Source organism: Sturnira hondurensis, unplaced genomic scaffold, assembly GCF_014824575.4.
Source record: "Sturnira hondurensis isolate 20B ecotype Veracruz unplaced genomic scaffold, ASM1482457v3 Scaffold0004068, whole genome shotgun sequence".
In the NCBI taxonomy this organism is placed as follows: domain Eukaryota; kingdom Metazoa; phylum Chordata; class Mammalia; order Chiroptera; family Phyllostomidae; genus Sturnira; species Sturnira hondurensis.
Genome location: NW_028076699.1, coordinates 2,737,538 through 2,758,763, shown reverse-complemented (window position 1 = coordinate 2,758,763; position 21,226 = coordinate 2,737,538). Strand labels below are relative to the sequence as shown.

At 38.7% G+C, this 21,226-nt stretch overlaps 1 protein-coding gene across 1 annotated transcript in view; it reads left to right on the top strand.

Moving 5' to 3' along the window:
* Positions 1-17,525, top strand: part of PRKAA2 (protein kinase AMP-activated catalytic subunit alpha 2) — a 61,243-nt gene extending 43,718 nt beyond the window's left edge. Inside the window, exons 6-9 of the mRNA XM_037043171.1 lie at positions 1,251-1,475; positions 6,120-6,624; positions 8,482-8,608; positions 9,976-17,525. Of these exons, the coding sequence (XP_036899066.1) occupies positions 1,251-1,475; positions 6,120-6,624; positions 8,482-8,608; positions 9,976-10,214 (1,096 nt within the window). The 3' untranslated portion in view covers positions 10,215-17,525. The remainder of the gene's footprint in view (positions 1-1,250; positions 1,476-6,119; positions 6,625-8,481; positions 8,609-9,975) is intronic.
* Positions 17,526-21,226: the final 3,701 nt, after the last annotated feature.

Here is a 21,226-nt window from a genome sequence, read left to right as displayed (position 1 = left end):
CAGAATTCTATGAGAGAAGAGATAGGAAAGATATTATCACAAGTAGTAGGTATAGGAGTTTGGACAATGCAACCGTGTAAATGATGGACAGCAATTTTGATTGAAATGGATTATATTCTTTTAATTGAAATTGTAAAGATTTACTTTGTTATCTCAGACCCAGGTTTGAGTTTGGTAATGTGCTGTGTAATTTTAATATTGTCTATAGAAAAAAGTATAACCTTCTAGGCATAGGTTTTCAGGAGCAAAGCTAATAGTACTCCCCTAAGCTATCTATCAAGTGATTGGAAAGAAAGTAACAAGTACTCAGGGTAATGTGATACAGGATAAATACTGTCAAAGACATTGCCAGAGGACTCAGTGGCTACTTGACTACTTCAAATATTTTTTAAAATAAGTGTACAGGGATGAAATTCTATTACATATGCATATCCTTTCTTGTAATAGTTTAGTAAAAAGAAGATTTAACCTGTATACACTATAGTATTGTTTTTTATTGTTATTTTTTCAAGTTTGTGGTCATCTAATTTGATGTTTCAATAAAAAATCAGCCACAGTAAGTTTTATATATGTTTGAGAGACAAAGAAACATTGATGTGGGAGAGAGACATCACTTGCTTGCCCCCGTCAGCTCCCCAACCTGGGACCTGGGAATCAAACCCCCACCTTTTGGTGTACGGGATGACACTCCACACTGGCCAGGGCGAAAGTTTTATGTTTTTAATTAGTCAATGAATAAGTTCAGTGAAATGAGTTTATGCCAAAAAAATACTATTTTCTCTTGGAAAACTTGAATAATAATTGTTTAGAACCAATTAATTATTCTCCCTGGGGAACAACCATTGAGTGTTAGAGAGTGACTATGGAGTTCGTTAAAGACCTTGCAAATGCTCTGGCTGTGTGGTTCATTTGGTTGGAGCATCATCCCGTAAATCTGAAAGGTCATTGGTTCAATTCCTGCTCAGGGAACATGCCTGTGTTGGGGGTTCAGTCCCCGGTAGGGGTGCATATGAGAGGCAGCCTGTCAGTGTATCTCTCTCACATCAATGTTTCTCTCTCTTTCTCCCTCCCTCCTTCCTTCCCTCCCCCCCCTTCCCCTTTCTCCAAAATCAATAAGCATGTCCTCAGGTGAATATTTGAAAGAAAGAGAAAAGACTTTGAAAGCAACGTACTATGTATGTGTAGCAGCAGGGAATGTGTAGGGGAGGTGACCCTTGCATTTCAGGTCTGTGTGTCCCCTTTCTCCTCAGGTTGTATGCAGGCCCTGAAGTTGACATCTGGAGCTGTGGTGTTATTCTGTACGCTCTTCTTTGTGGCACCCTCCCATTCGACGATGAGCATGTGCCCACGCTATTTAAGAAGATCCGCGGGGGCGTGTTTTATATCCCAGAATATCTCAATCGTTCTGTCGCCACTCTCCTGATGCATATGCTGCAGGTTGACCCCCTGAAACGAGCAACTATCAAAGACATAAGGTGACTTTTATTTTGCTATTATGTGCATATTCTGGCATTAATCATAGTATTAGCAGTTGAATGCCTTCCTTATTCTGGGCCCTAAAATCTTTTTACAAATTTTACTTCCCATAATATGCAAACATGATCATGTCACTTGTCTTTAAGTATTTCAGATTGTTTCCCAAACTTTGTAGTTTAGGTAGCAACACATTACAAGGTCCTTCATAATAAGGCTCTGTGTAGTTCTTTGGAATCTCATATCCCGTAGGGCTTTAGCCACATTGTTTCCTTGTTTCCCCAACACATTTGTTGCCTTCCTGTCTTTGTTAATGATTCCTTTCACCTCTGATGCCTTTTCTGCCATTTTTCTGACTTGATAGATTTCTATTCATCCTTTAATCAGGGGTGTCCAACCTGCGGCCTGCAGGCCACCGGCTACTCAGGATGACAATGAGCGTGGCCCAACACAAAATCATACTTAAAAATCTACTTAAAACATTATGAGATTTATTTTGAGACTGCGTATCGCAGTGTATTTAATGTGTGGCCCAAGATAACTCCTCTTCCAGTGTGGCCCAGAGATGCCAAAAGGTTGGGCGCTCCTGCCTGCTCACAAATCGCCCCCCTTGTGAAATCACTTCTCATTTCCTAAGCGACATTAGTTGCTTCCACATCTGTGATTTCCACACTTTGTTCATGTTTTTTATTCTTTCAGTTTCGTCTTGTTTGTCGCTATTTTCCAGTGTGTCTTTCTTGCCCTTAAATTGCAACTAAGTGAGGGTAGAGAGAGTCTTCCTCGTCTGTGTACACGCGCTGCTGGAAGGCCCAGGGTACAGTAACTGCTCAGAAAGTGTTTGAATGAATTTCAGGTAGAAAAACCGGGTGAGATTTATGTATTTTATACATGGTGATGAAATAAAGAATAAAAGTTCTGCTAACATTTTGAATCCAAAAATAGCTGCTAGTGGGTTTGCTGTGAAGGATTTCTTGTTATGTGAGAAACTTTGGAAAGTGCAGTTGCCGTGTTGCTGTGAATGTGACTTTTATGTAGTCCCCACAAGCCAGGGTGATTCATTGCCTTCTACTCTCACTTCTCACGTCATGTTTCTTGGAGGTTTCATCCTTCTTACCTAACATTTTATCAGGTATTTGCTTACAAACACATTGTTTTGACCTCTTTCTAGAATATTCTTTCTCTTCATAAGCCAGAGTGACTGTTTGAAGACCTGGGACTCTTGGGATGTTTAAATGGTGGCTGAGGTGGTTGTTTATGTGACTGAGAGCAAGGACTGGTTCCTTTTAGGTTCCGGTGCTGTTTTCTTCCCCCAGCCTTTTGTTAGTGTTCCAGGCCTTGTGCATAAACGTGGAACATTGTAAATTAGCACCAGATTTAGTTATGGAAATGAATTTAGTTGGGGGAAAAGCCTTTTGTGTTCACAGTTCTTTGGAATAGATAGTTCATTTAATTGGCTTTTCTTTACAAAGGAAATTAGATATGCTGATATATATACTTGTATCTGTTTGTATCAGCACATTTAGAAGAGTAAAGTATTGATTCTGTTATCTTAAAACAGATGTTTGTATATGTACATGCTTTAGAATAAAAAATGTAAGTAAAAGTGTACTAGGATGCAGGGGGTATAAACGTGGCGTTCATTTCTGCACTTAACGGAATAACTGGAATTAACTTTCCTCATTTTTTATTTATCTGAATTCAGTTTTTTCATGTTTGGGAATTTTTGATTCAATAAAATACAGTTCACAGGGAGAGAACTACTGATCATCGAATAATTGTTGCATCCGAGATGTTTTGCTGGATGCGTGACATGTTTTGTGGCATTGACTCCCAGTGGGTAGTTCTCGTTGACTGTGTACAGACATGACAGTGGCACCTGATGTAGTTAATGTCACTTTGTATCTTCTGGTACTTCTTCTGAAAAAATTGACCCCATGAGCCATTTTTATGACTTGACATTTGGTAGATGCTTAGTATTATCTCGATATACCAAATGACTACGTCACTGACTTCATTTTTGTTCTTACATGTCATTTGTCATCGTTTCTTTATCCTGCATTTTTGAGCACTTGCTCTCTGTTGGGTCTTGGAGTACAGTTAAATAAGACACGGTCCCTGTTTCAAGGAGTTCTGAGTGCAGGGGGCAGATTAGAGATTAAGGAAGATCGGCCCCTGGGACGAAGTGTGAGCCTCACTAGAGGAGGATCCACTGGAAGCTGCAGAGGTTTTATCTTGGTGCATCGTCGGATCCTGGGGCCCTGTCGTCTCTCACTGGGACTGTCGCGCTCGCAGCAGCATCCCTGCCATCATCACTGTGTTTATCTTTTCCACTGAATTTCTGTCTCACAAGCTGAAAAACATTTACAGAATGCAAATTACATCCTGTCACCTCTTTCTATAAAATCTTTCAGTATTTTCCTTAATCATAGGTCCAAATCCCTAAACCTTTTTTATAGCCTGCAGCTATCAGAACTGTCTGACATCTTTTGCCACTCCAAGCCGTAACTCATTATTCTCTCATAATAGTGGTTTGTGTTCTGGTCCTTGACCTTGGCAACCTCTTGTCTCAGAGTCTTTGTGTATGTTGTTACTTTTGCAGGGAGTACCTGTCCTCAATTCTTTGTTAGGTGACTTCTAATCATTCTGGTATCAGCTTAAATATCACCCAGAGTGGCTTCTCTAGTCATTTGCCTCCCATTCTGAATTGTATTTTCTCATTTTACCTTGGGTTTTTCACTCAATCTTTATCATATGATTTTCATGTTTGTATATTTGTAACTCTGTACTTATTTTTGTGAGAATTTGTTTAATCCTCACCTGGCTAGAATGTAATCTCTATGAGGTGAAGAAGCGTGTCTTTTTGCCATAGAACATCCTTAGTAACTATGCATAAATGAATCAGTCAGTCAGTGGAAGGTAGCCAGTGAAAATACATGTTGATCTGAACTGAAGCTTAGGGAGTGCCCCTCCCCCATGTGGGAATGCTTCCACAGTCTTGAAAGAACAGCACATGTTAGGGGAAAGGGGATGGGTGTCCTAGGGTAGCAGTAGTAACATCACGTACCAAGGCCCCGACTGTGAGAAAATAAGATTTGGGCACCGTCACACTTTTTGGTTTAGTATCCCTTCACCTTCTTAAAGTTGAGATCTCCAAAGAGTTGCTGGTTTTTCTTTTTAATGCAGGTATTTTTATCAATATTTACCATATTAGCAATTAAAAATGAGAAACTTAAAAATTACTTTACTGAAAAATAATAAACCTGTACATGTACATGTTAACCTAAATAACATCTTCTATGAAAAATAACCTCATTTCCAAAAACAAAAAAAATGATGATGACAGTGGCATTATTTACACTTTTAAAATCCTCTTCTTGTTTGCCTCAATCGAAGACAGCTGCTGGGTCCCTGTATCCACTCCTCCATCCCGGCTGCTGCAGCATGTTAGTTAATGTCTATGAACTTAATCTGACCTCGCCCATGTGAGGGGTTGGGAAAGGGAACATTTTTAATCACTTCAGGTAATCATAGGTGTTTTGCTTTAAAACTAAAGCTTAACATTTTAGCTGCATCATCAAATCAGAAAACATGTTAATTAACTATTGTACTTTACAATATTGAAACCTTCATTTAGAATGGAAGGACAGATAAAGTGCTTCTCAGATAAGGTCAAATTCAAGGAGTTCATCATCACCAAGCCCTTATTATATGAAATGTTAAAGGGACTTATCTAAGACAAAGAAGATAAAAAATATGAACAGTGAAAGGACAGCAAACTCACAGTTATTAACAACCACACCTAAAACAAAAGCAAACCAAGAGGACAGCTAGATCAGGAGTGGAACCATAGAAATGAAGATCACATGGAGGGTTAGCAACAGGGGAGTGGGAGGAGGAGAAGGGGGAGAAGGTCCAGAGAATAAGTGGCATAGACGGTAAGTAGAAAATAGATAGAGGGGAGGGCAGGAATACTATGGGAAATATAGAATCTAAAGAACTTGTGACACATGGACATAAACTAAAGGGAGGGAATGGTGGGGAGGGGGTGTTCAGGGTGGAGGGGAATGAAGGGGAGGGGGAATCACTCACTTCAAATAAATAAATATTTTTAAAAAAGAAGAAACCTGTGGGTCTGTTTTGCATTTTGAGTGCATCTGTGGCCGAGTGTAATTCTGTAACATTGTGCATTGGTCATTTGGAAAATACTGGGTTATTGAGTTGTAGGGATTTTCCAAATGGTGATGCATTTTATTGTACAACATCAAAAATCATATTCATTATTATCACTGCAGAGTTACTGGAAAAGTCTTTAAATACTGGGCAGTTTTTCAGCTTACGGAGACAGACACAAAATTTTAAAATTTTGCTTGAAAACTTGGATTTTATCTTGGCATCAGATACTTCCAGTTGTCTCCTTCACAGTGACAGTCTCAGTTTGTTTATTTTTGAGAAAATGTCAGCCAAGTACTCAAGTCTGAATAACCATAGTTATTCACCGATAAGGGTTAATTAACCAGAGTCGCATAACTAGTAAGTGACTAGAGAACAGGTCTTTCTGACTGCTATGTTGTATTGCTCCACGTCTAAATTATTTGGGACTTGCCAAAGCATGTTCTTAAAATAGTGTATCGTGGTATTTTTCCTAGAGAGCATGAGTGGTTTAAACAAGATCTGCCCAGTTACTTATTTCCTGAAGACCCCTCCTATGATGCTAATGTCATTGATGATGAAGCTGTGAAAGAAGTGTGTGAGAAATTTGAGTGTACAGAATCAGAAGTAATGAACAGTTTATATAGTGGTGACCCTCAAGACCAGCTTGCAGTGGCTTATCATCTTATCATCGACAACCGAAGAATAATGAACCAAGCCAGTGAGTTCTACCTCGCCTCTAGTCCCCCCACTGGTTCTTTCATGGAGGACAGCGCCCTGCCGGTTCCCCCAGGCCTGAAACCTCATCCAGAACGGATGCCGCCTCTCATAGCAGACAGCCCTAAAGCGAGGTGTCCATTGGATGCACTGAATACAACCAAGCCCAAATCTTTAGCTGTGAAGAAAGCCAAATGGCATCTTGGAATCCGAAGTCAAAGCAAACCATACGACATTATGGCTGAAGTTTACCGAGCTATGAAGCAGCTGGATTTTGAATGGAAGGTAGGAGATTATACATTAAGATCATTTGTAGAAGCCGTATTTTTGTTGTTGTTGTTCTATAAGCCGCTCTGAGCTGCTGAGTACTGAGGTCTAAAAGTTGTTTTTGATTCAGATACAGATTTAGTGGTCTTGACGATCCTGGCTATAAGTGCCATTCTTTGCAAAAATGCACCGTTTGCATCAAAACAAAACAAATAAACTTGTTCAAGGAAGAAGAATGTTGCTGTCGGGGACCTACATATTTTTGAATTACGAAATAGCATTTTTGCCAAAGAAACAAAAAGTAACCAACTCAAAATCACCTGAGGAAAAATGTCTGCCTGTTTCAGCATTCATTATAGCAATAAAAAAAGTCAAGCATCATTAAAGATAGTGTGTTTTTCCTTTTCCCTGTCTCGTTTTAAGTGGTGTTTTTCTTTTTGCCAGTAGCAGTGGCAGCTAGTGGTCAGTGCAGATTATGTCATCAGTAGATATTTATTCAGGCGACAGGCACTTTTCTCTCAGTTGAGAAAGCCTCTCTTTGTTGGCTGGTGCTTTTAATCCTTAAGTGTGGTACGTTTTTCTTACTCAGCCCACATTCTACTTTTTTAAAAAATATGTGCTCAAGTTTATTGCAATTGTATTTACTTTTGGTAGAGGGGAGCACTTTTTCTACTTCAGTATCCCTTGAACTCTCATTTTTTTCTTGAGGACTGTGAACGCGTTTTTAAAGGTAGAAGAAAACATTCAAACATGCCATGTAAATATTCACTTGACATGTTTGAAATAAATCGGTCCTTTTCATTTCATTTTTTGTACATGAAATGCATAAGTAAAATATTTCCTTAAACCCATTTATTTATTTATTTTATTGATTTTTTTTTTTGAGGGCGGGGGAGAGAGAGGGATACTGATTGATTTGCTATTCCACTTATTTATGCATTCATTGGTTGATTCTTGTGTGTGCTCTGATCAGAGATCAAACCCGCAACCTTGGTGTGTCAGCTCTACCCACTGAGCTGCCTAGCCAGGGCTTGCCTAAACCCATTTAAAACTCATATTTCTCTTTTCTAAAGCAGTTATTATTTAGTTGAAAAGATGTTAATGTCTTTAAAATCCTTACTGAAAAATTTTTGTAGCTAATTTGGTAGATGGCTTTGCAAACCCAGAATCTTCTTTATCTGAGCTGCAGTCGTCTTCAAAAGGCAGACGATATCTTTCTCATAGTTTCTTGTGATACTTAAACTTTGTGACAGTACTCGTTACGGGGCCTGGTGCAGGCCTGTAACACGTTAGTTACCCTTTCTTTCTTCTACTCTGTATTTATGGGTAAAATTATTTGAGTTGAATCTGTGTAACCAAAATTACTATTTATGCTTTGGAGTGAAGCATATCCAGAATGAAGGCTACACTCTACATAATCTCTGAGTTCCCTTTAATTGTAACTGCTGTACACAAACAGTAGTTAGTAGGGATTAATAAGACTAAATTACGCCCTCGCCAGTGTTGCTTGGTTGCAGCATCATCTCATAACCGAAAGGTGGTGGGTTCAGTTCCTGGTCAGGGCACATGCCTAGGTTGGAAGTTTGATCCCTGGTCTGAGCACATACAAGAGGCAGCCAGTTGATGCTTCTCTCTCTCATCGATGTTTCTGTTTCTCCCTTCCTCTCTCTAAAAGTAATTTTAAAAATGTCCTCATGTGAGGATAAAAAAAACCACTAAATTTCCATGTAATGTAAAAAAAAGAATCATTCAGGAATTTCTTCTCTGTTCTACCTCTATCAATGATTTGTTTTGATAGTCTGAAATAATAAATGGGAGAGATTTTATAGTTTGTTATTTTTAACAATTTTCCTTAACGAAGATTTCTCATTTTAGGTAGTGAATGCATACCATCTTCGTGTAAGGAGAAAAAATCCAGTGACTGGCAATTATGTGAAAATGAGCTTACAGCTCTACCTGGTTGACAACAGAAGCTATCTCTTGGACTTTAAAAGCATTGATGGTAAGGAAGCTAGGGAGGCATGAGATCTGAGAAGATAAAGCTTGGAAGTAGTTGACAAGATGTTAAAATCATTTTCAAAAGCATGGTGGGTAGGTCTTTTATACTGGTTTTTAAGTAATCAAGAGCCAGTCAAAATGTAAGTGAAATGAAAGGAGCGAAGACACATGTGATGTCTCTAGTCCAGCAGCTCTCCGAAAGAAGTGCTTGCTTGCCCCAAAAAAGTCATTCGAAGTGTTGGCTGTGGAGCCAACACGAGGCAGCAATTTTTACCTAAAATTGGCTGATGTTGTCAGGTTCTTTGTCACATTTCCTCATTCATATTTTATTGCTGTTAGCAATATAATATGTAACCTTCCCCTTCATCAGCTTCTCTCATCCTGCTTGGGATTTAGGTTAGATTTTGGTGCCTGTGGCCGTCCCAGAGCCAAGGACTCAGGGAAGGAGGTCCCGTCCAATTATGCAGAGTGTGCCAAGACTCAAACCTGGGTGAACCAGATGTGCTCACCCTGTTCATAGACCAAAGTAGGATAAAAATAGAAGGTCAGGTGCTGAATGGAATGAGAAAAGAATTAAGTTCAGACACAGGGACAATGATTTAAACAGAGCTTTTAAATTATTTTAAATTCTTTTTTAATCCCCACCCAAAAATATGTTCAGTGAATTTTGGAGAGAGGAAGGGGGTGGGGGGAGTGAGAGAAGGGGGCAGGAGAGAAAGAGAGAAACAGAAACAGACATCCACGTGAGAAACATTGATCAGTTGCCTCCCCTGTATGCACCCTGACTGGGGATCAAACTTACAACCTAGGTATGTGCCCTGACAGGGAATCGAACCCACAGCCTTTTGGTGTGTAGGACGATGCTCCAACCAACTGAATGACCTGGCCAAGGACTAGAGTTTATTTCTGAACTAACATTATTATGGTAGTGTTTATATGGTGGCCGACCACCTTCATCAAAATTACCTAGAGTTCTTATTGAAATGCAGGTTCTTGGGAACTGCCCCCACACCTAAGTCAGAATCTCTGTGATAGGAAAGTGGGGAGCTGCATTTTCAAAAAAGATTTCCCTCCGCCCCCGCCCCCCCCCCCCCCAGGTAATTTCAGTGTGCACCAAAGGTTCAGAATCACTGTGTGATGGTAATTTTTATTTTGTCGATACGCTGAAAGAAAATAAGCCTTCAAGGATGGGCATTCTTCATATGCAAGGATATCAGTTTGATTTCAAGGTTAATGCTGAATTATATGTTGACATTTATTGCTAAGTCACCTTTGCTAGATGAACTTAATATTGTGAATGTAGCATTTACATAGGAAGGGCTTAGGCAAATGTACCTTTCTGATACATTGCTCTTCCTTGGTCCATTTCAGACGAGGTGGTGGAACAGAGGTCTGGTTCCTCAACCCCTCAGCGTTCCTGCTCTGCTGCTGGCTTACATAGACCAAGATCAAGTTTTGATTCTGTAACTCCTGAGACCCATTCACTCTCTGGCTCCCTCACTGGCTCCTTGACCGGAAGTACATTGTCTTCAGTTGCACCTCGCCTGGGCAGTCACACCATGGATTTTTTCGAAATGTGTGCCAGTCTGATCACTACTTTAGCCCGTTGATGGTCTTTCACTAGTTTATATCTTTCTGTTATTGCACTGTGAAAATCACATATATTCTTTAAATTATTTTACCTGTGCATATCACATAGTCTGAAATGCTGATTGACAGACAAGAATATTGCCAGGGGACACTTAATGCCATTGAATTACTGAAAACAGAAAAATCTGACATTTTATTTACTTGTAGAAATCTGTGACTCTGTTTTGTCTGTGATAAATTCCCATAGGCAATATCTTGAATACGTAAACACTGATGAAGATTGTTGATTAAAATTGTGAGTTCACTACACACGATTAATATCCCTTTGCCGGTGAACTGTCTCAATCACAGGCTGTTCTGGCAGAACCTCCTTGCTTTACTCTTTGGTGTAGGTGAATCCAGTTTACAGATGCCTAAAAATGTTAGCAATCTTTAAGCTGTGCTTTTGCACCCAATTCTTTTGCATAAGAATATTTTTTAAAAAAACATTAGTAAGATAGATTTTAAATGTTGAAATCTTAAAAGCCTGCTCCCCAAATTTTAGAAGCCCAGTTCTAGCAGTTTCTGCCTAGTGTTCAACAGAAAGACTGTGGTCCTGAAACAGGTAACCATGATTTCCTGGTTCCTTAAAAATAACTGTAACCAAGTAGAGGTTTTATCTTGAGATTTCCGTGAAAAATATACCAGTTTTAAGAGCCTTCAGGGTTCTACTCTGTATTGGAGTATCTGGAATTGCAACAACTTTTGTCATAAACTTCCATCATTTAAAACCTGCCTTCAAAATCAACCATTCTCAAATTCTTTTCAGCTCTATTTATTTTTATACTTTGCTGAGCATTATAAAATTGACAGTTACATGAAACAAAGCAAAAGACCAACAGTCCCTGAAAAGAGAACTCTGTGATTGCGTGTGGTGCAGGGTGCGTGTGTACGCCTGCGTGGGCTGCTGCATCCCACATGTGAACTCTCCATCTGGAGTTGGAGTTTGTCCCTGTAGCCACCCCTCCCTCCCTTTCCCTGGTCCCCATTTTCTTGGTTTATGGTTCGCTCCTCAGTGGCTGATTGGTTTAGCTTTTAAACCCCTGGTTCCTTTTCTTTGTTTTATGTCTTCATTGCTAGCCATCAAATCTGAAAACACTGTTTTGGCCTTAAGGGCTTTTTACGTAATTCCAAAGCTTGATAGGCTATGACCTTCACTGTTGAACTTTTTAGGGCAGGGAAGCCTTAAACATTTAAAAAAAAAAACCTCTCGTATAAATATATGTGTTGTTTACATATATACATATATGTATTCACACTCTAATGCTTTTGATGGAAAACCCAACAGGTTTTTTTGTTGTTTTGTGGAGGTCATATTCTTCTATAATCCTAAAGAAAAACAACCTGTATAAAGCAGGGTAGGTAATAGCTTATAAATTATATTCTGTTTTAGTAGAAGTATTTAATTTTTAAATTATATATAATTTATCTAATTTGTATTTATTCATTTGTTTTCTTTAGTATGTTGTAATTAACAATCTCATTCACCTGACTCACCCTAGAAAAGATTAGGCTCTTGAAAACCAAAAGTGACTAAGCCTTGACAGGGTTTTCTTTGCCAAAAAATGATGTTTTCTACCAGAAGCAGATGAGAATGAACATTAGACCAAATCTCTCTTGTGTTTATGGAAGACAAGCATGTCTACCTTCAAATACTTTGGAGTCGAGAGTTTGCAGTGTTACATCACTTTGTTTTGTAGAGCTTTTAAGCAATCTTGACTTCTTAATATCAAAAGGAATCATTGTTGGGAAAGAGGGTGGGGTTGCAGTACATCAGTTTTAAGCCTTTGAAAGGCTGCCACCTAGTGGCACCAAAGGGTGCTTTTTTGTGGTTATTTTTATAGGGATAGCAGTAGGCCTGTTGTGTTAGTCTGATGTGCATTATAGATACCACATAATTTTCACCTCTCCAAATGTGTAAATATTTACCTCTTTTGGGAAAAGCTAGGCCACCTCATCACTTTTGCCCGACTATGAATGGGACGACCTTAGCAATAAGGAACTAGTCTGATTCCTTATCCTTGGTGGTAAAATTCCTAGTAATTTTGAAGGTGGAAAAACCACAGGATGGAATCCAGTGGTATTTTAGCTTTGTTAGTCTTAAGAAATCATATATTAGAAACTTACTCATATCAAAATATGGGTGATTGTATTTTTGGAAAGTTAAAATATTATTTACTATTTTCTCATTCTTGCCCATTTTCATGAATGTCTACAGTTTGGTAGTTACTTGTTGAATTTTAGGAGAACCAGGGCTCACAGTTTTGTTTTTTGTATGTTCAAGTTTTTAAAAGCACAGCTATTTTGCGAATCTAGAATTGTTTTGTGGAAGGAGATTACAGGAGGCTTCGTCCAGGGTCAGAGGAGCTAGAACGTTGTCCAAGGAGCCTACTCGTTGCTGATGAGCAGAGGGGGAAAGAATCAGCACTAAATTCCCACACTTCAGGCTTATCAGCTGGTGGATGGTGGATGCGGTAGGTGGTGGGCAGATTCCAGTTAAAATTCGGGGAGAGAGCTTTTGTTGTTAAGTTACAGATAAAACCTTAGCTCTGTCATGGAAATAGTCTCCACGGATTCTAGAACAGCATATCCCAAATTGTGTCCTGTGAGATGCTCTGCTGAAAACGACTCCCCCTGAGCAAGTTTGGAAAACGTTACCTGCCACTCTCCCTCTTGAGATGACAGTGGGTATGAGGATTAAAGACTTTGACAAGTCCTCTGAGGGAAAAAAGACAACCATTTAGCTTTAACTCTGCTTGGCCAGAATTAATGTAAACATGTTTTTGAAACTTACTATCCATGGGAAAAAGCAAATTTAGAAAATACTAGTTTAGGAAAATTATTGTTCCAGGTTGGCATAATTAGTATAGTTAAAAATCAAGTTAAGATTTCCTTTTTCTTTTCTGGTTGTTAGAAAGAATATGGTTCAAACTCAGAATAATTTCATTTTAACCTATGGACATAATCATCTTGAGCTGGACTTAAATAGAACCGTGTGTGTCTGCAACCTGTTTCATAGCACCTTGATTTTCGTAATCAGGCTGTGTATTGTTTGGGAGCAAAATTTATTTTTTTGTGTGTGGGGGGGGCTGGGTAACAGAAATCTTGAACAAGATTACTTGTAAGAAAGTACTAAAAGACTAGTGACTAAAGCTTATGGCTTTATGGATAATGAGTTGGTTATCATTGATTCTTACTTTCAAAAAGTGTCATCAGTGAACATTTTCTGAATACTTTTAAATAGGGCACCATATTAGAACTCATTCCTCCTACCCTTTAATGGAAGGACAAACAGCATCTCAAATTGGAGACAGGTAGGCAAAGGTACTACAAGTGGGGTTTTTGTTTCAATCAGAGAGTTTTCAAGAGATACTTTTGTAACCTTTGGTGTTTGCATTCCTTGATACTAGTCATTTATAAAGAGAATCCAGGAGCCTAAATTAATCAGAAATGATCATATTTCCACATCAGGGAATTGGCTGTATATTAGTACAGGAAATTTCCTGTTTTTTTGCAAATAGGTTTTCAATGACAGTTTCATAATTCTGGGCTTGATTTCTTGTATTCCCTGGTCAGTTTATACTTGGAATGGAAACTGATTTTTAGCATTAGATGAGACATAAACAAGAAAATAATCATAGACAACAGTTATAAGTTTTTTTTACTGAATTTGTAGCTTCTATTAATGTGCCGCATACTGAATTAGTATAAGCGCTGCACTTTTCGTTGATAAAACACTAAAGCTTGGACTGTGTCTACTACAGACGCTTCCTCTTTGTTCACTGGTCAATAATTTAAATTCTGTTAGTGGTTGTGAAATCTCGTTATCTCAGTGCTAGGCATGTTCAGTTTTGTTTTCAAAGACGCCTGCCTTTTCCGCCTGGCGTGTCTCTACCTGGTCCTCCTGTCACTCTGTGACTTTTTAGGTGAGGAATGTGGTTTATTTTAATTACAGTTCCCCGAGACCCTCCTTTATCGGACACTCGGGGTGAGGGGTATGTGCAATCTGTTGGTAAGTCGCATCCTGTGTTGGGGTTCGCTTTTGGAACCTGTAAAGTGAGAAGGGTGGATTGAAAGACTGAGGTATCCGAGCTTTAAAGTTCTTTCTTTTCATGATTAGTGTTGCTGTCCACTTTTTATATTTTTAGAGTATTTATCCTAGTGGGAATATTCTGTATGTTTGGCGAGGCATTTTGAAGGTATATACTTGAATTTTTCCTAAATACAACCACCCGCTGGAATACAAATGGCAGAAATGCAGAAAACCAAACATGTTAAAACATCACGTGTACTTGACATAAAACATGGCGTGATTAATTGGAAGTGATGGAAGCATCCCATACGTTTTTATGGTGAGATTTAGATCCAGACACCCCCCATGTCTCTTAACTTAGTTAACACATTGCAGTGACCTTGTAAGGTAACCATGAGGAAGCAGGACCAGCCAGCTCTTCGTGGAGATTGCGTGCCGATCGAGCACCCAGCGCTGACCACTGCCTTCTGCGAGCCCCCTCCTCCGGGGGCGGCGGGCAGCGAGTCCCTGAAACGTCCGAAGAGCTGATGCGAACAGCAGACGCAGGTGTATTGCTTTCAAGTCTTGGATGACATGATGTAGTCTTAACTGGGTGTTTCTTCGTTTATTTGAACCAGTTGATTGTGCTACCTAGATGTAATTATCTAAAGTATTTAAGATTTGTTTAGCATATTGATTTTTACAAGTACTTCTAAGGTACTGAGGGTGCTTAAAAATACCGAAGAAACTTTTTAGGGCATGCTTCTTCCTTTAATTTACATGGTTTTGTAGTACAGCCTTTTTCAAAAGTAAAACTAGCTCCAGCCCCTATTCTAAATTATTGTAGTTCTTCACTATTGTGTGAATTAGGCTTATCTAAATTTCATATACAGATTGATAATTTTTTATTTTGTGTGCATATTAGATGATAAATCACTATTTTCATAGAATATATTTCTATTCATGAACTACCTAATTATTATCTGTTGGATAGACATTCTCCCAAACCTTATAAAACTTTGAAATGTAATTTTTGTTTGATGAGCTTTAAAAATTGTATAAATCTTATTTAAACAAGTTGCTGGCCTCCTTACTAGCCTTTCCCACATATAATTATGGTGTGTTGGATGGCACTGAACACAGTCCAGACTGGATTGGGTTTAATTAAACTTTTCCAGCCATAACCTGATAAGAATCAGGCTGGTCTAGAAGTTACCAGCCTGTGGGCCTCATTAACTTTGTGAGCGGATGGTAATGTTTCCTGCCAGCCTTGCCTAGCCCTGCCAGTTTGCAGTGGCAACTGTGTGTGGGGCTTTGGTAACCGTGGTTTATATCGAAAGCAATTTAGGTTTTATGGAATTAGCTCATGATTATTGGGACAAGCAGGGTAGGGAAATTTGTTACATTTAAAGTGCAATTAAGGAAATTTTAGAATAGAGTGCTCTTTACAAGAAAAAAAATGTATTTGTAGAATATCATAGCATGAAAACTTTTTTGAGCATTCATAGAATTTCGACAGAGTTCATTCATACAGTGTTTTGTTTATTTATTCAAGGTTTGCTACTTTGCATTAATTTAGAATTTCAGGGAGAAACGGAAATGTTCTATTGCCAAGGAGAATTGCATAGTTAATTTTGGCTGCTAATTTATGCATGCATTTTTCACAGCTAATAGTCCCTTTTGAGTAAGTTTTGTTATGAAGAAAGGCCATTTTTCTAGACAGGTAACATTTTTCTAACATGAAAAAGAAACAGGTCCACTGATGTAAAAACCACCTTAATTGTGCCTTCTGTTTTAAATTATAGAACAGTAATAATTAGTCACAAACTTGTTCAAACTGTATTTTCTTCTAACTCCTCTCCCTTGTCCCTGTACCTGCCCTCTGTGACCGGCCGTGGTGTTTGCTCGCGTCTGTTCTCAGGTTCCTCTGGCCAAACCTCACCCTGGCACCTTCAGAGGTTAGCCACTAGATGTATTTTTCTATTTCTCTTGAGTTGCTTTACTTTTTAAGTCACCTTAATAAAAGTTTGGCTCACTTACGATGTTTTAAAATGAATGCAAATGAATAGCAATCTTTATATTTCAACCCTTTAAAAAGTTTGTAAACGAAAGAAGTAACGCAGAGCAAAGAGCGTAATCTAATTTGGAATCTGGTCTGAGTGTGGCTGCTGTGTCAGCCGCAGGGCACGTAACCTCATTGTTTTCTCACCTACAAAAAAACATGGATAATGACCTACCTCACAGATGTGTGTGAGAGACTTTCTGAAAGCCCATGTTTAAATACAGGGTTCGTCATACTCATGTTTGATGTAAAGCTTCCCTTTTCAAAAGAGATCTTTGATACTGATAGGATCTTGATTTGAGGTAAGTTTTATGTGGTAAGAATATAGTGATAAAAATGTTTAAGACCACAGTTACAAATTATGGTTTTCTTGCTTTAAGTGACTTTTGAAATTTCTTGCAAACATTGAATATTCAATAATCAAATTTGTCTTTTGTTGTAACAAATACTCAGAACTTCTTAAATTGTTGGTTGAAGCTGCTTTACTGTACCAAAACACAGCTTTCTCTCAAGACTGTTCACAAATCTGTGGTTGTACAATGTTTTGAGTGTTCAATGTCAAATTGTTAAAGAACTGTAAACTCTAAGTATAGTAAACTTAATATTGTTTTAGGAAGAATGCTTGTATTCTTTATCATGTATACTTATATATCGTACAGTGAATTTTGAGTGCAACAAATGAAACTTAAGATTGACAGCCATTAGGTTATGTCCATGACAATCATAAAAAATGTAAGATTGGATATTAATTATTCAATTTTTCCCCAAGAACATCCAGCATTCTTTTTTTTTTCTTAGCCCATCTTTGAAAAAGAAAGAAAAATTCCATAGACTGATACATTAAACTGTTGAGGCATTTGATTTTTTTTGGGGGAGGGGGTGCTGTTGAACTTGGGATCACTTTTTGTAATTTGTTTCAGGAAGAAAAAAAAAAGAGCAGACTCCCGGTGTTTTTGCATTTTAATAACCATAGATTCAAATTGCAGTTTTGTTTGCTATGGATTTTTCTGTGTTTAATGACCAGTGGGAAGGATGTGTCTTCCAGTAACTGTGTGGTGACCTGGGATTACACAGCATTTCATGGTTCCACGTCCGCCCTAGTTAATATCCGCACTGTACCAACTCACAGGGTACCAACACAAAAGAGAAAGGAAGCATATCCGATTGCGTATCAGCTTTTTTCACAAAATCAAATTAAACTCTTTGGTTAATTTGAAAGTTGTTTTTGTTTCTGTTCAATTATTAAGCTAATTATTCTGCATGGCAGTTAATAGTTAGAGAGAAAGCTGTTAGGGAGAAGGATTGCCCATGACTCCTTGGAGATTTCCTGCCATCTTTATCTTCTTTGTTGCACAGTGTGGTTTCTGACTTGGCCACTGTATTGGTGTTCCATTGCTGCCATAACAAATTTCTACAAACGTAGTGACTCAACACATTTTTTTTACTATTGAGGTAATGTGGGTTAATAATGTGACTTTCAGATGTACGTTGTAGTTCAGTTTCTGTGTACACTAACTAGAGTGTGCTCATCAGCAAAAGTCTAGTGCCCAGCTGTCACCGGCTGTTTGATGCCCTTTCTGTGATGTGACACTGAACGTCCTTTCATGTGCCTTCGCCCCACCCCACTTTCCCCAGTGACCACCAATTTGTTGTCTGTATCTGTGAGTGTGTTATTTGTTTTGTTGATCTTTTGTTTTATATATTCTTTATTTTACCTTACACACGAGTGAAATCATACAGTTTTGTCCCTTTCTGTCTAATTTCCTTTAGCATAGTACCCTCAAGATCCATCCACATTGTGGCAATATCTTCTCTATTTCATGGCTGAGTGGTATTCTAGAGTGCGTGTATTTTGTCCATTCATCTGTCCATGGACGCTTAGGATGTTTGAATGTCTTGGTTATTGTAAGTAATTGCTGTGGTGAACATGGGGGTACATGTATCTTTTCTAATTGGTGCCTTCATAGTCTTTGGATACATACCCAGAAGACAAGTTGGTGGATCATAGGGTAGTTTTCTTCACTTTCCGAGGAATCTCCATGTTGCTTGTTGCGGTTCCACTGTCTGTATTCCTATGGACAGTGCACAAGGGTCCCATTTTCTCCGCATCCTCTCCGATAATCGTTCTAACAGGTGTGAAGGGGTATCTCAGTGTGGTTTTGAGTTGCATTTCCCTAAAGATAAGTGATGTTGAACATCTTTTCGTGTGCCCATTGGTCATTGTTATGTCTTCCTTGGAAACACATCAGTTCAGATTCTCTGCTCATTTTTTAACTGGATTTTCAATTTGTGCTGTTGTTGTTAAGTTGTATGAGATCTTTATATATTTTGGATATTAACCCCATGTTGGAAATATTATTTGCAAATACCTTCTCCCATTCAAGTGGTTGCCTTTTTGTTTTGCTGATGGTTTCCTTTGCTGTGTGGAAGGCTTTTAGTGTGATGTAGTCCTGTTTAGTTGTTCCTATCTATTTACTGTTGTTTTTGTCCCTCTTGCGTTGGGAGTCAGATTCACAAAAACATCACTAACGCCAATGTCCTGAGCTTACGGTCTGTGCTTTATTTTACGTACTTTATTGTTTCAGGTCTTACATTCAAGTGTCTCTGATGAATTTCGAGTTAATTTTTGTGTCTGGTGTAAGATAGTGGTCTCATTTCATTTTTTGCATTTGACTGTCCAGTTTTCCCAAACCATTTATTGAAGAGTTTTTTTTTCTTTCATATATTTTTGCTTCCTTTGTCATAAATAAGTTGTCCATATATGTGTGGGTTTTTATCAGAGCTCACAGTGCTATTCCATCGGTTTGTGTGTCTGGTTTTCTGCTAATACCATGCTGTTTGGTCAGTATAGCTTTGTAGTATAGTTTGAAATTGGGGCCTGTGATACCTCCAGATTTGTTCATTTTTCTTAGGACTTTTTTGTCTCCTTGGGGTCTTTTGTGGTTTTGTACAAATTTTAGGAATTTTTTTGTTCTATTTCTTTGAAAAATTCCACTGAAAGTTTGAGAGGGACTGCAGTAAAGTGCAGTATATTGCTTCAGGTAAAATAGACATTTTAACAGTTTTATTTATTTATTTAAAATATTTTATTTATTTATCTTTAGAGGGGAAGGGGAGGAGAGAGGAAGAGAAACATCAATGTATGGTTGCTTCTCATGCATCCCCTGCTGGGAACTTGCCCCTGCCGGGAACTGGCCTGCAACCCAGGCATGTGCCCTGACTGGGAATCGAACCTCGATTGTCTGGTTCTCAGGCCCACGCTCAATCCACTGAGCTACACCAGCCAGGGCCACATTTTAACAGTTTTAATTCTTGTAATCCAGGGATACGGAATATCTCTTCTTTGTATCTTCAGTTTATTTCAACAACATCTTGTAGTTTTCAGCGTGCAGGTCCTTCACCTCCTTTGTTAGAGCCTTTCCTGGGTATTTTATTCTTTTCTGTGTGATTGTAAATGGAATTGCTTTGCCCCTTCCCCTTCCGATCCTTCATGTTTCTCTGTAGAGAGGCAGCGGACCCAGTGTGGGTGCGGCTACACCTGCTTTCTTCTGGATGCCGTTTTCCTGAGATACCACCTTCCAGCCCTTCGTTTTGAGTCTGTGTGTCTTTGGAGCTGGGATGGGTCTCCTGAGAAGGATCATATAGTCGGGTGTTGTTTGTCTACTCCATTCATCTGTTCTGTGCCTTTTGACTGATGAGTTCAGCCCATTTACATTCAGGGTGATTATTGATACATGCAGACTTAATACTGCCATTTTATCTTTCGATCTCTGATTGTTCTGTATGTCCATTATTTCTTTCCCCTTGTGTTTTGTCTGATATTTTAGTTTGGTGGCTTTCTATGATGGTTTTCTTCATTTCCTCTTTTTATATTCATATCTGAGCTCTCTAGGTTTTTGTTTTGTGTTTACCATAAGGCTTGTATAAAATGTCTCACAGATAAAATAGTCCTTCTTATTCTGATAGCATCTTATCTTCAGTTGCCAGTGTAGTTCAGTGTATTTAACAGCAGACGTACAGGAACAGCACAGAAGACAGACAGCATTAAAATCACGCGCTTGCACGGAGGACAACTCAGAAAATTACGGTGAAGGGATGCAATCTGCTGTGTGTTAAAAATGAAGTGGCTGAAGTTTTTGATGCTTTTTTCCCCTTTGTTACATGTAAGTGTTTAACATTCTATCCTGAAGTAAATTACGACTTACTGCTTCTGCTAGACACCTTCCTCAAAATTGTGTGTCTTTTTCTTCTGGGTTGAAGAGCTCCTTTCAGCATTTCCTGTAACGTGGGTCTTGTGGTGGTGAAGTCCCTCAGCTTTTGTCTGTCTGGGAAGCCTTAATTTCCCCTTTATATGTAAAAGGTGACTGTTAGAGCGTTTCTGGCTGGTGATTTTCTCTCTTATTCCTCTCTCTTCTGTCCTGCAGGGTTTCTGGTGAGGTATCTGATGATAATTTGATGGGGTTTCTTTTGTAGGTTCTTTTGAGGGGTCAGTCTGTTCCAGGGCTCCATGCCAGTCTGTTTTTATTCTGTTTATCAGTTTATTTTGTTCATTAGATTCCACATATAAGTGAGATGGTACGCTATTTGTCTTTCTCTGACTGGCTTATTTCACTTAACATAATGCTTTCCAGGCCCATCCATGCTGTTGCAAATAGTAAGATTCCCTTCTTTTTTACAACCGTGTCGTATTTTATTGTGTAAATGTACCATGGCTTTTTTATCCACTCATCTACTGATGGGCACTTGGGCTGTTTCCATATCTTAGCTATTGTAAGTAATGCTGCAGTGAACACAGGGATGCATATATTCTTTTGAATTAGTGTTTCAGGATTCTGAGGATATATTCTCAGACGTGGAATTGCTGAGAATATATTTCTGAGGTTTTTGTATCATGTCGAGTTTCTGTATGACTGCTATTT